We start from the raw sequence: 20669 nt of genomic DNA, 5'->3' as shown, positions 1-20669 counted from the left end.
GTGGGAGCCAGGAGAAGCCATAGCTTTTGGTGGACCTGTTGTTCTTGTACCATTGTATCATGGTGCCAGATAAGGAAAACCCCTCAGCATTTGCAGGTTCTTTGAACAGGGTTTTACTGGGTCATGTTGGTAACCAGCTGTGACCTTCATGCTGTTCTCTTTTGGGTTTGTGGGCCTTTAATACATCTTGCTGGGGTTTTGGCTGGGAGATGGTGGCAGGGGAGGAACCATCCTCAACAGTCTCTTTCTCACTCCTTTATTATGTTTGTACTTGTATCCAAATTGATTTCCTCCTTGTTGTCCTCTAGTGTCTCACTCTGTACCCAGGCAAGGCAATGGACAGCAGAGCTGAGATGGAGGTTGTGAGAAGCACAAAGGGCAGTGCCCCTGGGGATGTCAATGTCCACATGGTCACTACTGAGAGCACTGTGCAAAGCAACCATCTGTCAACTGCTGCCTTCATCATACCAGGTATGCAGAGCTGTCTTCTAACTGGTACCCACCCCAGCCTGCTCCCCCACACTGGGACCTCACACCCCTTGTGTATTTGTGCTTTTTCCAAACCCAGGGAGGGGGGAGGCAAAGCTGTGCTGCCGTTGCCATCTTAGAGGATCTCTATGGCTGTCTCACATCACTTGGAGGAAATTTGGATGAAACCTCTTAAGTTTTAATCCAAAACCCTGATGTCTGGTTGACAGTGCAGCACAGTGCTGAGTGCCTGCTCTGCACACCTTTGTAGGCTTCTGGGTTGCACATTATCAGAGTATAACTGACTATCTCAAGTTGGAAGGGACCCAAAAGAATCATTGAGTCCAACTCCCTGCTCCTCACCTAAAACTAAGCTATGTGACTGAACAGCATTGTCCAGACACTCCTTGAACTCTGACAGGTTTGCTGCCATGACCACTTCCCTGGGAAGCATGTTCTAGGGACTCATCAGCCTCTCAGTGAAAAACCTTTTCCTAATGTCCAACCTGAACTCCCCCTAATGCAGCTTCATTCCATGTCCTTGTGTCCTGTTGATGGTCACCAAAGACAGGAGCTCAGCACCTCCCCTCCACTGCCCCCCTTGAGGAAGTTGTAGACTGTGATAAGGTCCCTCCTCAACCTTCTCTTCTCCAAGCTGAACAATCCAAGTGAGCTCAGCTGCTCCTTGTAAGTCTTGCCATCTAGACCTTTCAGCACTTTTTTCACCCTCCTCTGGACACACTCTAGTGCTCTGATGTGCTTTTTCAATTGAGGCCTCCACAAGTGTCCACAGTGCTCCAGGTGGGGCCGTGTGTGGAGTGGGACAGTCCCCTCCATTGAGCAATGCTGAGCCCCATGCAGCCCAGGACACTGCCTGCTCTTTGGGCTGCCAGGGAAAATTCTTGATTCATATCCAACTTGCCACCAGCCCCCCAAGATACTCTTCACAGGGCTGCTCTCCAGCCTCTCATCCACCAATTTGTACAGAATCCAAAACATCTTGTTAAATTTCATACAGTTGGTGCTTGCCCAGGTCTCTGGTCTATCCAGATCTCTCTGTAAATCTCTACTCTTGAAGGAGTCCACAGCTCCTCCTAATTTAGTGTCATTGGTAAATGTACTTCCAACTCCTGCATCCAGGTGAATAATAAAAACATTAAAGAGCCCTAAGATTTGAGCCCTTGAGAACCTTGCTGGTGACTGGCCAGCTTGGTGTGACCCTGTTTACTCTAAATCTGTGAAACCAACCCATCAACCAAATTGTCTCCCAGTGTATTATGGCCTTCTCTTGCTGTGTGCTGGACATTTTGTCCAGAAGGATACAGTGAGACACAATGTCAAAAGCTTTTCAAAAGTCAAAAATCCCCTCATCTACTGGCTTCCCTTGGACAACTCAATGGTCAAGTCAGTCATCTTTTAATAAAAGGAAAATAAATTACTTAAGCAGGACTTTTCTATCATGAACCTGTGTTTTGGTTGTGACCAATGACTGCATTGTCTCTCAACTGTTTTTTAGTAATTCTTAGTAAAAAAACTAGTCCATAATTTTATCAGGCACTGAAGTGAGACTGACAAGCCTGTAATTTCCAGGGCTGTCCTTACCCAGCTTGAAAATTAGGACAACAATTTTCAGCCCAGCTGACTGATGCTTTCATGAGTTGTGTGAACAGAGCGTGGATATATGTTAGAGATCAGAGGTGCTCTTCAAAAGTAAATCTTCCAGTTTTTCCTACTCCTGGTGCCTCAGTTCCCACTGTGGAGAGGCCTTGGTCTGCACAGTGTATTCCTTTGAAATGAAACTAAATGGGAAGATGCAGTCTGGGAGCTTGCCAGTATACTCTTGCTATATCAGGGCATCTTGGTCACTGGAACAGTCTGATGTATGGTGAAGTAGGAACTGTTGAATGTGGATTGGTGCCACCCCCTAGGACAAACCATTGCTGGCTGCAGATCTTGTTTGGTCATGCTGTCTGCTTGTGGGTGCTTTAGCCCACAGCACTGAGAACTTAGCTGGGAAACTATGTTCTCTGTCATTTTTTTGCTGCCTTTGAGCCTTGTTTGTATCAGTTAAGTGTTCTGTGTATGCCTCTGGTTGTTTGTTTCCTTTCTTCCCTTCTCAAGCAAATGCCACTACCATCAACCTTCCCACCAGCACCTTAGAAATTCAGCGATTCCCCCGGGAGGCACAGAGAGGCACAGGGACTGAGAGGCCAGAGAGAGGAGCAGGGACTGAGCCCATCACAGCTGCTGTCATTCCTCAGATCAGTGGGGTGCAGACCTGCAGCACAGTCCGTGTGCTGGAGTGGAAAGATGGGGTGGCCACTTTGCCTGGGAGTAACCTGCGGGTAAGTCTAGCCTTGGGCTACTGGGTTTGCTGCCATTCCCAACCCCCTACTCCCCACACCTGCCTTGTAAGTGTCAGTCCTTGTAAGTCCTTTTAAGTGTCAGTCCCCAGCCTGTGCCAGGCAGGATATGCTGTGGCCCCTTGCAGCACTGGCACCCCAACTGGATGATCCCGAGGCAATTCCAGCACTGTGAGGCTCCTCTTGTGCCCCTTCCCTGGGTCCCTCCCATCTTGTGACCTTAGCAGGGAGAGCACACACATGGTACCTGGGGACCTACTGCAGGTCTGCCCTGTACTGTGAGGCAGAGGGATGCTATGTGCAGTGCAGGGCATCTTTTCTTTCCAAACTGCTGTGGAGTTGGCTCTTACCAGACTTCTGATCTGGAAATAGTGTTGTTGCACTGCTCAGGCAGTGGGTGCCTCTAGGTGTACCCTCGGGACATTAAATAATTTGCACAGAATGCTCCTGTTTCTCATCTGCTACTCAGCCTCAGGGCACCACATCCTCCAGCCCTAACCCTGCCCCATGTGCTGTGCTCACCTTGCTTCAGGGGGCTGGCAGCAGGACTTTATGACTGCTCACCACTGTCACTGTAAGGGCTCTCCTCCTGCTGTGTGCACTAATGACCCAACCATGTCTCTCTCAGAGAGCTCACATGGACACACTAGCTATTGGGTTACATTTCTATCCTCCTTGCTAACTATTTTTCCTTGGTTTTTGGCTCAATGACAGTTTCGAATAAGTGAATATGGGACGCTGAAGGTGGTGAGTGCTGATAAGATTCCTCCAGTGGAAGCTCTAAAGGAGGGTCACACAGAGAAAGATGGGGACTCAGAGGTGGCACCCACCAGCCGGGACAATCCTACAGTGGCTCAGGGTAAGGGCACCATGATGGGACTTCTGAGGTGGGTACTGTCATCCAGCAGGCATGGAATGGCATAGGCAAATATCTCCTGCTTCCTGTTTACCTTCCTTTGCTGCACCTTGTGCCTCACTGCTCCTCTTCTCTCTGACACAGATGTGCCAGAACAGACCAAGCTGCCCACAGCAGAAAACATGTGCTACTGTGATACCTGTGGCCGGAGACATGTGTTGGATGGAGCCTGGGAAGGCAGGGGCTTCTGCAGTGAACACTGTCACCAGCAGTTCAAAGAAAGGTAAAAAAAGGAGAATCTGCTTCATGCAGACCCTTGTCCATCCATCTGTCCTCCCTCCCCTGGTCCACATGCAAAGGATGGAAGTGCATCTCTCACCGGCAGGTCCTAGAGACCCCACTTGTCCCTTTCCTGTAGGCCGAGTGCTCTGGCTGTAGTGTGGAGGACAAAGACATGTCTCAGGGGACCGCAAAGGAGCTACATTTTCTCCTGCCCCATTTGTGGCTCATAAACACCCATCTGCCAGGGCAGGGCTGCAGCAGGGGGGTTGCTGCCATAGGTGCTTCCAGGTAGAGCAGCAGTGGGAGGCATGGGTCATGAGGGCATTTCCAGCCCCTGCTGTGTACTTATGTGTGATGCCTGGGACTTATTTTCCAGCATTTCTGTGACTAGTGCAGTTTAGAGCCCTGGCACAAAACCAGATCATTTTTGATCTATCTTTGGGGTCAGGTTTCTGACACCCAAGCATGTGAGGGTGCAATTTATGCACTAAGAAGAGGAGTGTGAGCATGTGTGAGTAAGAAATAGGGTGACAATTACTCTCCAGCAGCCACTCTCTTACCAGTACCCCAGCTATTGCCACTTGACAAGCTGCAGTGCTCTGCTCCCCCTTCCTCCCTGCAGGTCTGTCATTGTGGAAAACTCTGCCAGCAGCATCAATGCCACCGAAATCCTCAAGCCAGTGAAGAAACGAAAGAGGAAGGACTACCAAAGCCATTCAGAGGAAGAATATGAATCTGAGCAAACGGTAAGAAAAGGGCAGGGAGGGCATGTGTGTGCACTGGCCAGGGTCTGCACTGCAGGTCTGCATAGTTCTCATTGGGGCTTTTCAGTGCAGTGTGGCTGTCTGTTGAGGGGGTAACCTGCTGGCTGTTAATGCAAAAACTTGAATGTATGGAGCATCAGGGCTTCCAGATGCTTGGCTAGCTGTTTGGCTGAGCACCTTGTCTTGGGCAGTGCTAGATATGTCCTGATTGGGCTGTAGGTATCAAGTGTTCTCGAATTATCTCTTGAGTCTGGGATACCAAGGTAAGTGTGGAAGTAAGAGTGTCACAATGTGTACCCTGGGGAAGGGAGAGGGACTTCGACTTACAAGGCAAGGATGCTCTGCCTGCCACCCCTGACTCTCAGTTTTGTTCTGGGTGTGATTACTGTCACTTAGCACCAATATGCCCCTTGGGCTCCCATCACCAGATCCTCTTGGCCACCCATTTCTGTGCCAGGCATCAGTCAAATCATGGACACTGTGGGGGCACAGTGTGGCCCTTGGCACTGGTGTGAGGGTACAACACACAGTATAAACCTCTGTGCACGCCTCCAACAGAATGGGTTTGTCTTTTGTCTGCTCCCATGTCTAGGAAGAAAAGCAGGAAGAGGTGAAAAACTCCATGAGAGATTTGGCTCTTAGCAATCCAGAGGCTGATGCATGGAATGGGAGCCAGCACGGTATGGAGGGCTGGGTGGGTGGAGGGGTCCTGCCATGGCTATGGGGTCCCACTGTGGTGCTGGGACAGCATGTTGGTGCACCAGCAGAGTCAAATACCCAGTGCAACATGCTGGTACATATTGAAGGCTTTAAGCTCCTCTGCTTGCTTGATCCTGCTGTCTCTATCTCTTTCCATTTCTCTCCTTTCCTCTCTTTCTCTCCATGGGAAGGGTGCACCCTTACAGATATGGCTGTGTCTTCTTCAGGCATTGGGCTGTACTGGACAGTGCTTTCTGTTCCCTCCCCTTGGGAACCCCAAATTTTTCACTTGCTCATGGATACTGTGTTTGCTATGAAAGGCACAATCCTGAGCAATGATGTGACTCTGTGCCATGTCTGGCTTTGCACCCCCCCTTTGGACAGTCTTACAGAGAACATCCCTCGTGTGGTGAGGAGCTGACAAGTTTGGGAGCTGCTCCTGTGGATCTTGTGCTGCTGAAGCTGGGTGATTTAGGGATCTAGTCCATATTAGAGGAGATCTCAAATGCAGGACTATTGCCAGAGAGGAAAAGGAGACAAGCTGAGGGATACAATGTTTGCCTGGTTGGTTTTTAACTTGCAGGTCAAGGGGGAAGACAAACTTGGGAAAATACTGAAAATAAACATTTTTGGGAAATATTTTGGTTTTGAATAGTGAAAGGTCATGCTCAAAAGTAATTTTAAAGTTAAACTCTTCCTGCTCCATATAGAACTGCTCTCCATACCCAAATGTTGGGGCAGAGCAGGGCCCAGATATCATTAATCCCCGATGTTACACTGTGTTGACCATTATTAAAAGTGCATTTGTTTCCCAATTCCTTTTCTCCAGTCTGATCCCTGAGCATGTAACCTTCCCTGCTGCATATAGGCTGAGAACTTGAAGCTTATTTCAGCATTTTATTTGCTGTTACTTTAGAAATACAGCAGTGAAAAAATACTCAGATGCTTCAGTGCAGCAGAGTTGATGTATGCCGTATCTCTAGGTGTATTTGCCATGCTCCAGAAGTGCAGAGCTTGTACTTCCAGGTTTCCCAAACATGCATGCCACTTTTTTCTATGTTAAAGAATAGTAAAGGTGTTCTTAAGTATTAGTGAAACATCAAAGTTAGTAACCTTGCTCACTGAAGCTGAGCTTTAATCTCTTCCACAAGTTCCTATTTTTTCCATCTCCATTTCCCCTAAGCCCAAGGGAGGAAGCAGTTGGTCTGTTTGCCCCTGCATTTCTGGCCTACCCTAATATGGCTGTCTGCTATGACTGACCTGTAGCTCTGAATTACACAGAGCTGGAATAAGCAAAGCACTCCTGAAGCCCCTTCGGGTGCTATGAAACAAAGAGAGAAAGTGGATGTAGAGCAAAAGACCTGGCTCGTGTCTTGTGTGCCTCAGGCACACAAAAGGATCCAAAGGCATGAAGGATCACCTCCCTGCCTGTGAAGAGACAGTGCTATCTTCTTTCTGTGAATACCATAAGGGCAAATATATCTCTAGGGCATCAGAGTAGCTCCAAGAGGAGCTCAGGTGGTTGTCTCAGAGGTGAGGATAGCAGAGGTTGGTGTTAGGAGGTGAGCTCATGTGTCTGGCTGGGAGTCCTTTGCAAGTGGCAGTGATTCCCAGACCTCTGGATGGATCCTGCTGGCTGTCACAAATCCATCCGTGCTGTGGTCATATCAAATGTACTGGCTGGAGGAGGACAGGTTGCAGAAGTGTCTTCATGCTTTGCACTGGATGGCTTGTCTCTCAGGTGCTTCCCTAGAGCACTGTACAGCGAGAGAGAACATTTGGGTCGTGAGGACCCATGTGTGAGAGGTGGCCTCTTGTCTCTGTCCCTCAGGCAGCCATCCAGGTTTGCTGGAGAAGGGGCCCTGGTAGGACAGTGCTGAGTTTTGCAGGGGTGCAGGACTGTGCATGGTAGCTGGATGTGGTGTCAGTGGGACCTCTGTGCTCGCCTGCCCCCTGCACTGTTCAGGGCAGGGACAGGGGCTGGAGCAGACCCTCAGCAGCGCCTCTTGTGTGTGCGTTTGTGCTGCGCTCAGGTGCCAGTGAGGAGAAGAAAGAAGGCTGGTCTTGGGCGTCCTACTTGGAGGAGCAGAAAGCTGTTGCTGCCCCTTTAGATCTCTTCCAGGATGTGAGTTGGGATTTTCCTGTCTTTTCCCCTCTTCAATCTTCTCTTTTCTTTCCCTTTTTTTTTCCCCCCCCCTACCCCTCCTGCCTTTCCTCTCTTCCTTGCTTCCCTGTTTTGCGGGACTCTGAGTGGTAAGCAAACTCCCATCTTCACTTGGGAGGTTACTAGTCAGCTGCCAGTTTTAATTTGCCTGGAGTCCCATTCCCCAGCAGGGTGCCGTTCCCCATTCCAAGCATCCACTTTTGCCGAGGACACCTCTGTGGCTCTGGCAGGGTGGTGGAGCCTTTCCATCCCTTCCTCAAAGCCAAGTGTGGACTCTCCTGAGGCCATGTTGTGTTGCACCCTTGCTTCCAAGCATCTGATTGCCAGGGTGCAAGAGGAACTAGGCCCGTGCCCTACACTCCCTGGTTGCAGCTCTTAGCTCAGGGACACACTGCTCTGCCAGTAGCAAGAGATGCAAACCCACAAGGAGGTGAAAGAACGTGTTTTTCTACAGCAAAAGAATCACCATTTGGATGATAACATAACCTGTAGCCCACAATATCCTGGTCCCAGCAGCTCCCATTGCCTGATGGTTGCTCCTTGGGATGGTTCTAGACCCATCTACCTGTGTCATTTTTTACATTGTAGTTTATTTTTTGTTTCCAGTACCAAGTAGCTTCCCAACGCAAGAATGGCTTTAAAGTGGGGATGAAGCTGGAGGGAATTGATCCACAACACCCGTCCATGTACTTTATTCTGACAGTGGCTGAGGTAAGGTCCTGTGTTTCTTGGTTCTTTCTCACACCCATACAGAGACTCTGTGGGAGTGGAGGTCCCTCCAGCTGGCCTTGAGAGAAGGGCTTTTGGCCTGTACCTGCATGTCTGTACATGAGATAAGCTGCTGCTCCAGCACCTTGGTCAAGCAAATGAGTTTCCTTCCAGTTCTCAGGGGCAGGAGACAGTGCTGTGGAGCAGCTGTCATGCTCCAGCCCACAATCATCCTGACACAGCAGGGCCACAGTGGGAGAGTGATGATGGCATGGTTTCTTATCTTTGAGCTACTGCACCTCAGACAGGTCTGAGCCCTTGAGATGGAGGATGTGGAGACATCTACTTGCTCTTTCTTGTGTCTGTGGAGAACTTCTGTCTGTGAGGCTCTCTGCTCACCTGTGTTGCAGCTGAACCAGCCTTGCCTCCCAATGCTCCCTAGGCAGCCATAGACCAGTTCTTGTTGGTGGAGAGATTTTACTACAGCAGCATGGCATTTAGACATGCACCAGCATCTCCTCCAGGTGCAGAAAAGGGAATCCTTGCACTTGCTGGACTCGAGAAGATGCCCCACCATGGCATCTTGCTCACCAGCCTGAACATCTTAGTGCTGGCTTGTGGTGGCCTTATTCTTTCAGGACTGGCATGTGCCTTTCGATTTGGGCACTGGTCTGTGATTGACTCCAGGCTTCCCTGAGTGCTATGTTGAGATTATGGAGGGGAGGGGAGGTGAGGTGAGGCGGGTGCACTGCTAAGGCAGGGACAGCAGGAGGTTTCCATGGTCCTTTCCTTCCCCTGCCCTCCTTGCTGGTAGGTGTGCGGTTACCGGATGCGGCTCCACTTTGATGGCTACTCTGAGTGCCATGATTTCTGGCTGAATGCTGACTCCCCTGATATCCACCCTGCTGGCTGGTTTGAGGAGACAGGGCACAAACTCCAGCCCCCAAAAGGTAAGGAGTTGGTGAATCTCAGTTGGTGGGTCTGGTTTAAATAGGGGGATGAGTAGTGTGGCTCCATGGTGCCCAGGAAGTGATGCTGTGGTGCTGGGGGGTTCCACAAGAGAACCTTTCATGCTCCCACCACACTGAAGGTCTCTGCTTGCTCACAGTTTGGGAAAAAGCCCTGTAACCCTGGATGTCCCAGTGCCAGCCTGGAACCAGCAGCCATGCCCCAGGGCAGGTGGGACTGATGCTCTCTGCGGAGGAGCTCTGGATTTCCACTCCACTGTTAATATTTCTCAGCACCCCTTCAAAATAACCCAGTGGGTTTGGCTGATCAGCCACAGGCTTTGGGTTTCCCAAGAAGGCTTTAGACCCCATCCACCCTCAGCAGGACACTCCTGACAGGCTGAGGGATGGTCAGGAATGGCTCAGCCCCATGACCTCTTGGCTGCTCTTAGTGAACTCATTGCTCTCATTTCTCTTCCTGAGGGGTTGTAGGTTATAAGGAAGAAGAATTCAGCTGGACAAACTACCTGAAGATAACTAAGGCTCAGGCAGCTCCTAAGCACCTCTTCGTGGTCCAGAACACTGTGAGTAGCAGCTTCTCCTTCCTACCATAGCCTTGCAGGTTCAGGTGTGACTTCTGCCCCTCCAGCTGAGCAGAATGCTTCCACCAGTGCTGAGCTTTCCTCTGTCCACACTCAAGCACTTCTCAAGCCCAGGAGGGCCAGGAGAGGGTACTGCTGGAATTGCTTAATGAGTTGTGGCATGCTTTGCTGCTGAAGATTTGCAGCTTAGACACTAGTTTGATGTGCCCAAAATTGACATTGGTCTAATTCACTGTTTCTTCAAGGTTAGTCTCTCGGACTAATCTGTTGCAAAAGTGCTGGTGAGGGGAAGTAACTGCTACTTTCAACAATTACTTTGCCAAAACCCCTCAGTTAATATTTCATAATTAATTTTTTGTGTATGTGTCTTCATTGTTTCTGTCTCTGCCTTTATTTTTTTTGTGGCAATTTTTCATGCGTAAGGAAGTGGGAATAAAGCGAAGTGGAAAATGCTGATGGTGTCTGTCAGCTACAGAGGAAACTCAACCTACTGATAAATCATCTTTTCCAAGTTATTTGTTGTGTGTAAACCCTGCTGTTCTTTGCTGCAACATTTCCACTGGTGCTTGAGATGCAGTGTTTTGCACAGATTTGGGATCAAAAAAATAAAGGCAAGGTGAGGATGAAGGGCCCCATCCTAGCTCCTTCCTCCCAAGCCTAGGGCACTTGTTGCTGTTAACACTGGAGGAGTGTGCCAGCAAGTGTTGTGTGACAAATCTGAATCCGTGTGAGCTGGAGGCTTTTTTTTTTCTCTTGGAAGTTACTGCTTATAGAAGATCCTGGAGGTCTGAAGATTTCTTTTCCTCTTTCTTTTTGTGGCCAAGCTGAGTTACCTGCTTCCTCTTCTCTTACCTTCTGCTTCTCTTACCTGCTCACCAGGGCACTGCCTTTCTGGGATCCTAAGTGGTTTTGGGCCTGCCTGGACACCAGGGAGGGTCTGGTTTTGGGAGGGTTTGTGTAGGTGCCTTCTTAGAGCAGGCAAGGGAAGCTGTGAGGAGGGTGGTGGTGAGTGAAAGAAACCTGTCCTTTTGTCCTGCTAGCACGAGGCTTCCCCAGGCTTTGAAGTGGGCATGAAGCTTGAAGCTGTGGACCGCATGAACCCTTCCCTCATATGTGTTGCCACGGTGACTGATGTGGTGGACAATCGATTTTTGGTGCACTTTGACAACTGGGATGATACTTATGACTACTGGTAAGTGCACAGATGCTGCTGGAGTGCCAGTGCTGGGCAAACAGGCTGCCATTGCTTCAGCATGAGTGGTGGAGAGCTTGGGAAAGCATGAGATGGTCCCAGCACTTTGCTGCAGACAGGCCACCAGTGGTCCAGTGAGGCAGAGGGTCACTTCCCTGTGCTGGAGGACAAACCTTTGCCTCTTATATGTCAAGTTCTGGGACACTGCTGTGGTCCTATAGTTATCGTGGGGCAAAGACAGACATGGCATGCTGTGGGCTTGCACTGAAACCCACTTGGGAGATGGGGCCACCTGCAATGCAGATACTGAAGTTCTGATCTTAAAAGGAGCTCCAGCATCTCTAGGCAGAGGACTGTGGCCAGGCTGGGGAGGTGTTCCTGTTGAAGGCCAATTAAAATGGGTGGTCAGCATAGTGAGGGTCCTGAGAGTAGTTCTGTTTCCTTTGTGGCTGGATCCCTCTTACCTCTTTTGGCCCAAATGACCTGCAGGACTGCAGAGATTTTTGTCCCTGGCTGCTCCTTGGCTCCTGAAGCTGGTGGTGCATATCTGTGGGGTGCAGCCAAGTGACCTGTCCTGGGGCCCTACAACCTCTGCTGTCTGACAGGAATGAGCTGGGTATCTCAGCCCTGTGTAAGAGTTTGGGTATATTTTCTAGGTGTGACCCCAGCAGTCCATACATCCACCCAGTTGGATGGTGTCAGGAGCATGGCAAACCCCTCACACCTCCTCAAGGTGAGTCGGTGATGCGGGAGCACGGCCAGCACTAAGGTGTCCCCTGGGGGACAGGCTTTCCAGGGTGGCATTGCAGGCACAAACCCCATGACCTTTGCTTGTCTGCAGACTCAGGCAGTTTCCTTCAGCCAGGGAGGCAGCATGCTCCTGCTGAAGCTTCTGTACCCATGTTCAGGTCCAGCATGGTGGTTGTGTCAGGCCGAGTGGACACACAAGAAGGACTAAAGCTGTCTGTATAGGCCCAGATGTTTCTTCTTCCTTGTACCCTGTTTGGTTTTTTTTTTCATTAGTGTCTGTGAGAAAATTGTAACACTTCTTGATGTCTCTCAGGTTCCCGTGTGCCTGGCACAGACTAGGTCCTTCAAGGCAGTTGGACATTCTGGGGTACTTGCCATCTTCCTGCAGGCATGTCTCACCTTCTGCAACTTTCCCCTCCTAGATTATCCTGACCCTGACAACTTCACCTGGGAAAAGTACTTACAGGAAACTGGAGCATCTGCTGTCCCAAGCTGGGCCTTTAAAGTGGTGAGTGCCACATCACCTGCTTGATTGTGCCTGGGGAGGAATTTGGGTTTTCTCCATCGTTAGGTCTTTGCTTTTATTAAAAGTCAAGTGATACTCCTGCCATAGGCCTGGGGTTTGGATCCACAATCAGAGTTCAGAAGTCAGGGCTGTGACAGCTGTCCTGGGCAAAGATTTCAAAACTAGGAAAAGTGGGAAGTGTGACCATCCACTCATCTAGATGGACACCATCTGGTGTGAGATATTTTAGGCTTGCATGATGGTTGTTTTCACCAGGTGCAACAACAGCAGCTGTGTCCAGCCAAGCATGGCTGCAATGTAGATCCCCAAATGTATCTTAGGAACCTTCTTCCCCTGGGCACAACTTTCCCATCTTGTTAAAACAGCTCAGGTTTGGAAACCTGTGCTTGCTCTCTCCCATTGCCGCTGTGAGCTGGGATGGCTCTTACCTGTTCAGACAAGGGCTGGGAGTTGGGCTTGAGGAGCACACACTGCTTTCAAAGCTGTTGAGGGGCATGGGAGCCTGAAGCTTGGCCCTGTTCCCTGCTGACCTGGGTTCTTCCTGGCCCCAGCGCCCACCCCATGGCTTCCTGGTCAACATGAAGCTGGAAGTAGTGGACAGGAGGACTCCTTCCTTCATCCGAGTGGCCAGTGTGGAGGATGTGGAAGATCACAGGATAAAGGTGGGTGCTGGAGTCTTGATGCTGAGCACTGTGCTGGATTGCTCCTGCTCTTCCCAACTCACTGCCAGCTGCAGTGGCAAAGCATGTGGAGGTCTGTGAAAGCAGACTGTGCTGAGCATAGCAAGTCTCAGTGCCTGGCTACAGGAGTGGAGGAGAGCCTTGTGCTGCTGCATTTCAGCTCTACCTGGCTGCTTCTTGTCAGCTTGGAGGGCTCCAGAGCTCTTCAGGGAGGTGCCCTGAGGTTTGAAGGGTGACCCCTCTACTTGTCTCCTTAGATCCATTTTGATGGCTGGAGCCATGTCTATGATTTCTGGATTGATGTGGACCACCCAGATATCCATCCCATAGGCTGGTGCTCAAAAACAGGACACCCCCTGCAGCCTCCTCTCAGTAAGTCTCATGGTCTGGCTCTCATACTAGGGCCAACCATCCCCACTGTCACTGCCACCTGACCATGCACCGAAATCAGGAGGGCAGGCCCTGGATGAGCAGGGAGAAAGTACTTCTCTGAGGACTTATCTGTTGGAAAAGGCCTCCCTGTTTGGCTCAGGTAGGGAGCCCAGAGCCTTTGCTCTGCCTGGGGCTGTAGTCATGACAATCTTTCTCCTATTTCTCTTTGTCTAGGGCCAAAGGAACCAGCCTCCTCTGCCCACGGGGGATGCCCAACCCTGGGCTGCAAGAGCATCCCTCACACCAAGAGTTCCAAGTACAGCTTTCACCACAGGTGAGTTCCCCAGTGTGGCTCAGAGGGCAGGAGCTTCCCTCCCCTCCTGTGCTGCCACCTGGCACTTTCTGCCCTCCTCTGCACCCACCAGCAACCAGTCCCTCCCTAGACCTGCCCCACAGCAGGCTCTGGCCCCTCCTTACGGGCAGCTCTTGCTGTCCCCAGGCCAGGCCCCTGTGGCTGGTGTAACTCCTGCTCTGCACCTGTCCTGCAGCACCCAGAGCACCTGGGATGCCCTGTGTGTCCATCTGCCTGTGGGGAGGTGTGGGCTGTGTATGGGACAGTGCCTGGATGTGTGTCACTGTGAGGTTGTAAACTGGGAAGTCACAGATGAGAGTGGAAGGTCTTAAGGTCAGTTAAAGAATCACAAAGATACCAAGAAAAGATGGTTTTTTATTTAGTTTTATGGAAGCACAACTTAACAATTTGATGGCAAGGGTCACTCTGTTGTTTACTATATGGAAAGGACACATAGGGCTGGGGATTGGGTTGTGATTTGGAAGTGATTTGCAGAGGGATCAGGAAGAAGAATGAGGAAGGCCCTCCTGCTGAGTCAACAGGGTCAGAGTAGAGTCCTTTGCTTTCTAAGTTCCTCAGAGGAGTCTGGGTGCAGCTTGATCCACTCCTAGTCCCAGACTTGGTCAACAGTTGATGTCTAAAGGGTTTAGTTGTAGGGATTTCAGTGTGGTGTTTTAACACCTAATTATGGGTCTGGTGTGATTTGAAATAGCAGTAAATTAAGATTGATTAACACTGTTAAAATAAAATCAGAGAATCAGATTATATGGTTTTCTAATAACTTAATCAATATTCAACAATTTGTAATAATCAATACAGAGGTTAAACTAAAGGCCTAACAAAGTTTCTAAACTAGACTGTGGACAGACATAAAAAAATAGGGTTTGAGCTGTTAACATGTTACATTTTTGTACCTAATTTCGAAAAAGAAGATGAACTTAACCCCTCGGTTAGCCAGTGAACTCAAGTAGACTGGCTATAGGTATAATTTGAATTTTCCCCCACACCTAAGAGAAGAGGCCAGTGACTTACTCTTCTCAGTCAGATGAACCCATGTTCAAACCCCCTTTGTCTCCTGTGCTCAGGGATGGAGGGGTGGCCCTGCTGGTTTGCTCCCTGCTGCTGCTCTGAGCTGGGCCCAACGCTTGCCTCCCCTCTTCTCTAGGAAATGTCCCACACCAGGCTGTGATGGGTCAGGACACGTCACTGGGAGGTTCACAGCCCATTACTGCCTCTCAGGGTGCCCTTTGGCAGAGAAGAACCAGGGCAGGCTTAAGGCAGACTTGTCTGACACCGAGGCCTCAACTCGCAAGAGGAACCTGATCGGCTTCCCACAGCGGAAGAAATCTCGGCACCATGGGAGGTAGGGACAAGCCTGGGGAGCTCCGTGCTGCAGCACAGGGCCCTGTGCCACAGCTGCCAGCACTGGGAGGGATGGCCAAGCCAGAGAGGCTCCCTGACCACAGAGGAGCAAGGTTGCTGGTTGTCTGTCCTTTCAGCTCTGTTGAGCACCTCTTTCCGTTTTTCATCTCATGTTTTGTGTCTTTAGCTGTCAACCCTTTGGGTCAGGGTCCAAGAGGTAATCCTTGCTCCCACTGCCAAGGCATTGCTCTGTGCAATGTGGAGGAGGGCTCTCGGGCCAGTCCCAACCCAGTTGTAAATCAGTCTTACTGTCTCTTTAGAGGGCGACCTCCAAAGTACCGGAAAATCCAGCAGGAAGACTTCCAAAGTAAGTGCCATCCTCTGCCATGGTGTCATCGCTGGGGCAGGGCCCCAGGAGAAAGGGTGGTGGCTGTTGGAGGCAGGTCTCTCTTGGCTCACTCAGACTTCACACAGGTCATCACCAGTAAGGAGCTTGTGGCTGACTTCCAAAGTTGACCATCTGACAGGGAACGCCCTTGACACTCACCAGAGCCCTGCTAGGTCCTTTGTCATGTGTCTTGTTTTATGTCTGTGAATCTTCAAGTCCTTTGGGGCAGGGAAGTAGGTTTCTCTCTCTATGGCAGTGCATTTCCCCTGGCACTTCATCCTCTTCAGACAGGGCTGCTGTGCCTTTAACCTGTGGCTTCCCTACTGCAAAATATCAGAGTAGCTCCAAATTATCATTGCAGTGCAGAAGCTGGTACTGAACAGTTTGCGTAGTGTGTAGTTCTGCTGACATTTATTCCAGCCAGTATCTATTTTACCATTTTACCAAGCTATCCTGATGCTTACCCCAGTGCCAGAGGGTGAATGAAGAGGATGTCTTCTTGGGAGCCATCCTTGACTCCTTGGAGTAGAGAACAGGGAAAGAACTTGGTTAAAAATGTACAAGGAGCAGAATTATATGGGATAGCATTCTGGTGTGAAATTTCACACTGAAATCCAGTTCAGTATGGAGAATTAATGACTGAAGGTGAACAATGCAATGAACAAGGCAAATCCAAGCCTGTCTCTAGATTTCTTCCCCTGCCATCCCCAGTCCCACCAAACTTGGGTACACTGATATCCTGTTAATTCAAGGAACAGTCACTAGCTCCTGATACCTTGACCATCTGCTGCCAGCCCTGAGCCCTCCCCTGTATAGGGCCTTCTCCAAAACTTATAGGATAGGCTTGAGACGTTCTTATCCACCTACCTTGTATCACATCTTGTGTTTTTGTTGCCAGCTATTTCTTCAGATGGAATGCACCAGTCACTCTTCATGTCTGCCCTCTCTGCCCACCCCGACCGCTCCCTCTCACTTTGCTGGGAACAGCACTGCAAACTCCTGCCAGGGGTGGCTGGCATCACAGCAACTACAGTGGCCAAGTGGACTATTGATGAGGTAAGATGGTTTTGGAGACTGTACACTGGTTCCTAACCCACTGGCATGGCTGGGAGCATTCCAGCTCGCTGTGCAGTGCCATGGTGCCTCACAGCACATGCAGAGGTGCTTCAGCATCTACTTCCCTGGGATAAGTAAAAAGATGGGCTGCTGGACATGGTTGTGGAGTACTGTGTGTAGACAGCTGCCAGACATGAGCCCAAGGAAGCACATGCAGAACTACTAGGTTCTTGCTTGTCTTGAATGTTGTAACACCAGCCCAGGGCAATCAGAGAAGGCAAACAGCAGTCTCTTCATTTAGCATGTTACAGTTTTCCAAGTAAGTCAGTTTTATCTTTGCCAAATTAATACCCTGCATATAAGAAGTCGCTTCGCTGTTTCTCTGGAAAGGAAATCTTTACCTCACATTCTTCATCATCACCTTCTGTCACTTTCTTGGACATCTGCAGTAGCCCCTCTTAAGGCCCAACTAGCTGGAACTCTGGCATCTGCCCCAGCAGATAGGGCTTGCCTGACTTCCCTGTCACCCTCCTATGTGCCCTGCCCCTCAGTGGGGATCATCTTGTTGTGCTAGAGATGGCTTGTTGAAGATGAAGGTGCTGTAGCATTGGCTGCTTTGGGGCTGGAGTAGGCCAGCACCTGCCCAAGGGTGATCTCTGGGCATGGGAGGGTGCTGCAGCTGCAGCCTTTGCCATGACAGCCATATGTCATCTGACAGGGTGCAGAATGTCTCTGTGAAGGGGAAGATGTAAGTTTATGGAGGGTCTCTAGCTAGAAACATTGCTTCTGTCTTGACATTTTTCTTTGTTTATTCCAAGGTCTTTAGCTTTGTTCAGACCCTGACGGGTTGCGAGGACCAAGCCAAGCTCTTCAAGGATGAGGTGAGAAGGGCTGGAGGATGAGTGCAGGTGGCCAAGGACAGCTCTTTGTCTACAGGGCAGGGAAGAATTGGCCAGTGGCCTCCCTGCAGTAGATTGCTGTTGAATGTTGAGAGCATGTCTGGTACCTGGCAGTCACCCCACTCTGCAGCCCCCCTACATTTGGGTGTGCAGCTGTAGGGGCAGATTCAGGGGCAGACAGGCAGCTTCTGAGGAGCTGTGCTGCCCTGTTCTCCCAGCATGGGGAGGGAGGGACCCCTCTGAGGAGGTGAGAGCAGGAGGGTGGTGCTGCAGCACCTCCTGAGAGAAGCTTCTCACTCGTTCATCCTTCTCCACCTGCATCCTGTCAGCAGCACAGCAGTCATTGCAGTCTGTCTGTCAGGAAGGTTCATTGCTTTTAGACTTCTCTGTAGACAGACGTGCAGAGGAGCTGCTGTCTGTCTTGCACAGCACACCCAGGCTGGTTCTAGGCACACGGGGTACAGCAAGTACTCCAGCCTCTAAGATATGACCCCTGTGTTTTACAGGTGTGCAGGCCTGCAAAGTTGGGCTGGACTCAACTTCGACCCATGCCATGCTGGGACTAGAGCAGGGAGTGGGTGGGTGTTTGCCCAGAGCAGGTTGCCTGCTGACTGTGCCAATTGCACTCTGGGTCAGAAGCCTGCACTGGCTGCAGTGTGAGCCCCTGGGGTGAACCCTGGAAGGGTCTTTCTCCATCTCTGCCCTGTTCAGGGCATGTAAGCTCCCATCTCTGGCTTATCTGGGGCAGTATGGAGGTCCTGTGTGTGGCCCTTGCCCTGCTCCTTGGGATGAGGGTGAGTGCAGCTCTGCATATCCCCAGGTTGAGCCCGTGCTGGCTGTCCCTAGAAAGTCACAGCCTTGGTTTTGGGTGAAGTGCCTTTGTCCCTGCTCTCCTCTCCAGATGATTGATGGCGAGGCGTTCCTCTTGCTGACACAGGCGGACATCGTCAAGATCATGAGTGTCAAGCTGGGTCCAGCACTCAAGATCTACAATGCCATCCTCATGTTCAAAAATGCTGATGACACCTTAAAGTGACTTTTCTTGGCCTGATTGGGACTCTGCACTGGTGCTGCCAAACTGTTTGGCCAAGACAGCAATTCCCCCCCAACTGACCACAGCTTGTCATGTCCTGCTCATATCCTCTCAGATACCACATCTCTGGTCTCCCACTGGTCCATCTCCCATCCACTCCACACTGCCTTTCTTCTCCAGCGCTGGGTACAGGCTGACCCCAGACCTTGGGGACAGCTGCAAGGACAGAGGGTGGATGTGGGACTAGCCTGATTTAGTGTGACAGCTGCCCTCTGCATCCTGCTGTGGCTGCACTGATCCAGGGATGCGTAGCAAGGGACAGGGGAGCAATGCAGAGGGTGTGGAAGCTGGTGGCTGACACCATTTTTCATGTCACCCAAATAAGTGAAGGGACTGACTGCCTGCACATGTGCTTGCACCCATATAAAGTTTGATATTTAATTTCCTCAGCAGGTGAGAGATTTTTTTTTCACCTCAATGTGTTCCTCTGGAGGCACTTATGCTAACATAAATGCCCAGGGATGGTATTTAGGAGCTTTTGCTCACTTTGCCTTTTTCTCTAATTCTTTCTCATTTAAGGCCAGATGATTACTTGGCTTTGTCCCTTCACCACACTGAGTCAGTGGCCCACCTTTTGCCCTTTCCAGGGACCAATGTATCCCAGTTGCTACTCTGCCCAAAACCAGAATCTATGCTTTATTCATCTTTCCTGTAATACAGGAGCCCAAGGGCAGCAATGGGCCAGGGCTGGATGGGGTGCAGGACAAGTTCCATTTCCTCTTGCACTTCTTGTTGTTTTGGCTGGCACATCCCTGGGAGAAAGGATGCTTGATTAACTTGTTCCCCTTGCAGCAATTAAAAAATCCTCTGCAAAGGAGAATCAGGCCCTGTTTGGTCCACATATCAGGAGCGAGGTCCTTTTTATAATGGAGACAGCTGCCAAGCACAAGAAGCATCCATCCTCCATAGGCAGATCCACAGCTCAATTCTGAAGGTGTTCCTGAATTGGTTGACTCAATCCTGCTGAGCTCCCTTCTCCCCCTATTTTGCCCTTTCAAGGCCACCAGGTTTTTCTGCCTGGTGAGCAGGATCTTCTGCTGACCCTGAATTCCCTGCCTGCAGAGGTAAAAAATTCAGCAGGTAGCTGTGGTTTTGTTTGGGGTTTTTTCTGTCCTTTTAGTAGTTCAGCACCATTTCAACAAGGGTGCAAGCACTTTGGGAATTCCCATGTAATGCTGTCCCTTGTAACAGAGGAAAAGCTGAATAAGCTGGGACTTCAGAGCCAGGAAAGTCAACATATTGAGGGCTCCTGGCAAAGTCACAGGCAGCTTCTGATAGTCCCCATGTCCCCTGGCAGCACCCACACCACTCTCACTGTGGTCTGTCACCCTCCTGTGTATGGTTGATGTGGGTGCTGTTGGTGTGCTGGTGTGATGACAGGACAGTTCTGGAGGACTGCCACCTGCCCCAAGGGCTCTCCATATCCTCAGTGGTGTGACCAGGTGCCATGTCCACTTCCTTTCCAGTTCCCAAGAGTAACATTAACATATCAGTAGCAAAACAATTTTTCCCCTTTTCCAGTGCCCAAAGATGGGGATGAAGGGATCTTAGCAAGTGCACCAGCGATGTGTCTTGGAGCAGCACTGCCTTGGGAGCCACTGTCACACCTAGGTCACTTTATTTTAGGCTTCCCATGGAAATGTAGCATTTTGACTCCTTGTCAAATTGAGCATTTGGGGGTCACATTTAACCTGCTCTTGGAACATCTGCTGCTCACTCTTCCTGCAGGACTTGTAACTAGTCTGTGAATTTGTTTTGTCAATGCTTAGGTTTGATTTAGGCAGCTCTCCCTCTTCTTTTTTTTATCATCTTCCATCTCTTCAAGCACTGCAGTGTGGCCAGCTGTGGAGAAAGGGGGAGTGGGACGCAACAGCCGTGTCCCAGAGTCCCATAATTATTCCCCAAGTCACCCTTGATCCACAGTAAATGGTCCTGAAGTTGGCCTCATAACTTGATGAAGAGGGGGGAGAAGAGGACCCCTGGGACCTTTAGCTGCAACTGTGCAAATGATGCTGAGACTTCTCCGGGTACCATCTGGGACAGAACAGCCCTCTAGGGCAGGACATGGTTATTGAACACAAAAGGAAACATCTTATGAAAACATCCTATTTTCATCTGCCCAGTTTCCTCCTGTTGAGAAAGGGAC

The 20669-nt window shown here is 50.3% G+C and overlaps 1 protein-coding gene across 1 annotated transcript; it reads left to right on the top strand.

Annotated features, from left to right (window-relative positions):
* The first annotated feature begins 335 nt into the window (after nucleotides 1-335).
* L3MBTL1 (L3MBTL histone methyl-lysine binding protein 1) lies at nucleotides 336-18953 on the top strand. The gene is made up of 21 exons (XM_030463033.1): nucleotides 336-471; nucleotides 2590-2813; nucleotides 3546-3690; nucleotides 3832-3970; nucleotides 4592-4715; nucleotides 5326-5413; nucleotides 7466-7557; nucleotides 8203-8307; nucleotides 9119-9254; nucleotides 9735-9835; nucleotides 10894-11045; nucleotides 11702-11778; nucleotides 12218-12303; nucleotides 12873-12983; nucleotides 13259-13373; nucleotides 13608-13707; nucleotides 14891-15088; nucleotides 15408-15454; nucleotides 16374-16531; nucleotides 17350-17412; nucleotides 18332-18953. The coding sequence occupies exons 1-21, from the start codon at nucleotides 336-338 to the stop codon at nucleotides 18464-18466; spliced, it is 2532 nt and encodes an 843-aa protein (XP_030318893.1). The 3' UTR covers nucleotides 18467-18953.
* The last annotated feature ends 1716 nt before the right edge of the window (nucleotides 18954-20669 follow it).

This window comes from Calypte anna, chromosome 20, assembly GCF_003957555.1.
Source record: "Calypte anna isolate BGI_N300 chromosome 20, bCalAnn1_v1.p, whole genome shotgun sequence".
Taxonomy (NCBI): domain Eukaryota; kingdom Metazoa; phylum Chordata; class Aves; order Apodiformes; family Trochilidae; genus Calypte; species Calypte anna.
Note: the sequence above shows the minus strand (reverse complement) of the source record. Positions and strands in the feature narration are given on the sequence as shown.

Excerpts from the sequence above, each read along its gene's own strand:
- L3MBTL1 (XM_030463033.1), top strand. The coding sequence starts at position 336 with ATGGACAGCAGAGCTGAGATGGAGGTTGTGAGAAGCACAAAGGGCAGT. Across the intron at positions 4,716-5,325 it reads AATATGAATCTGAGCAAACG|GAAGAAAAGCAGGAAGAGGT; the intron begins GTAAGAAAAGGG and ends TCCCATGTCTAG. Across the intron at positions 13,708-14,890 it reads AAGTACAGCTTTCACCACAG|GAAATGTCCCACACCAGGCT; the intron begins GTGAGTTCCCCA and ends CCTCTTCTCTAG.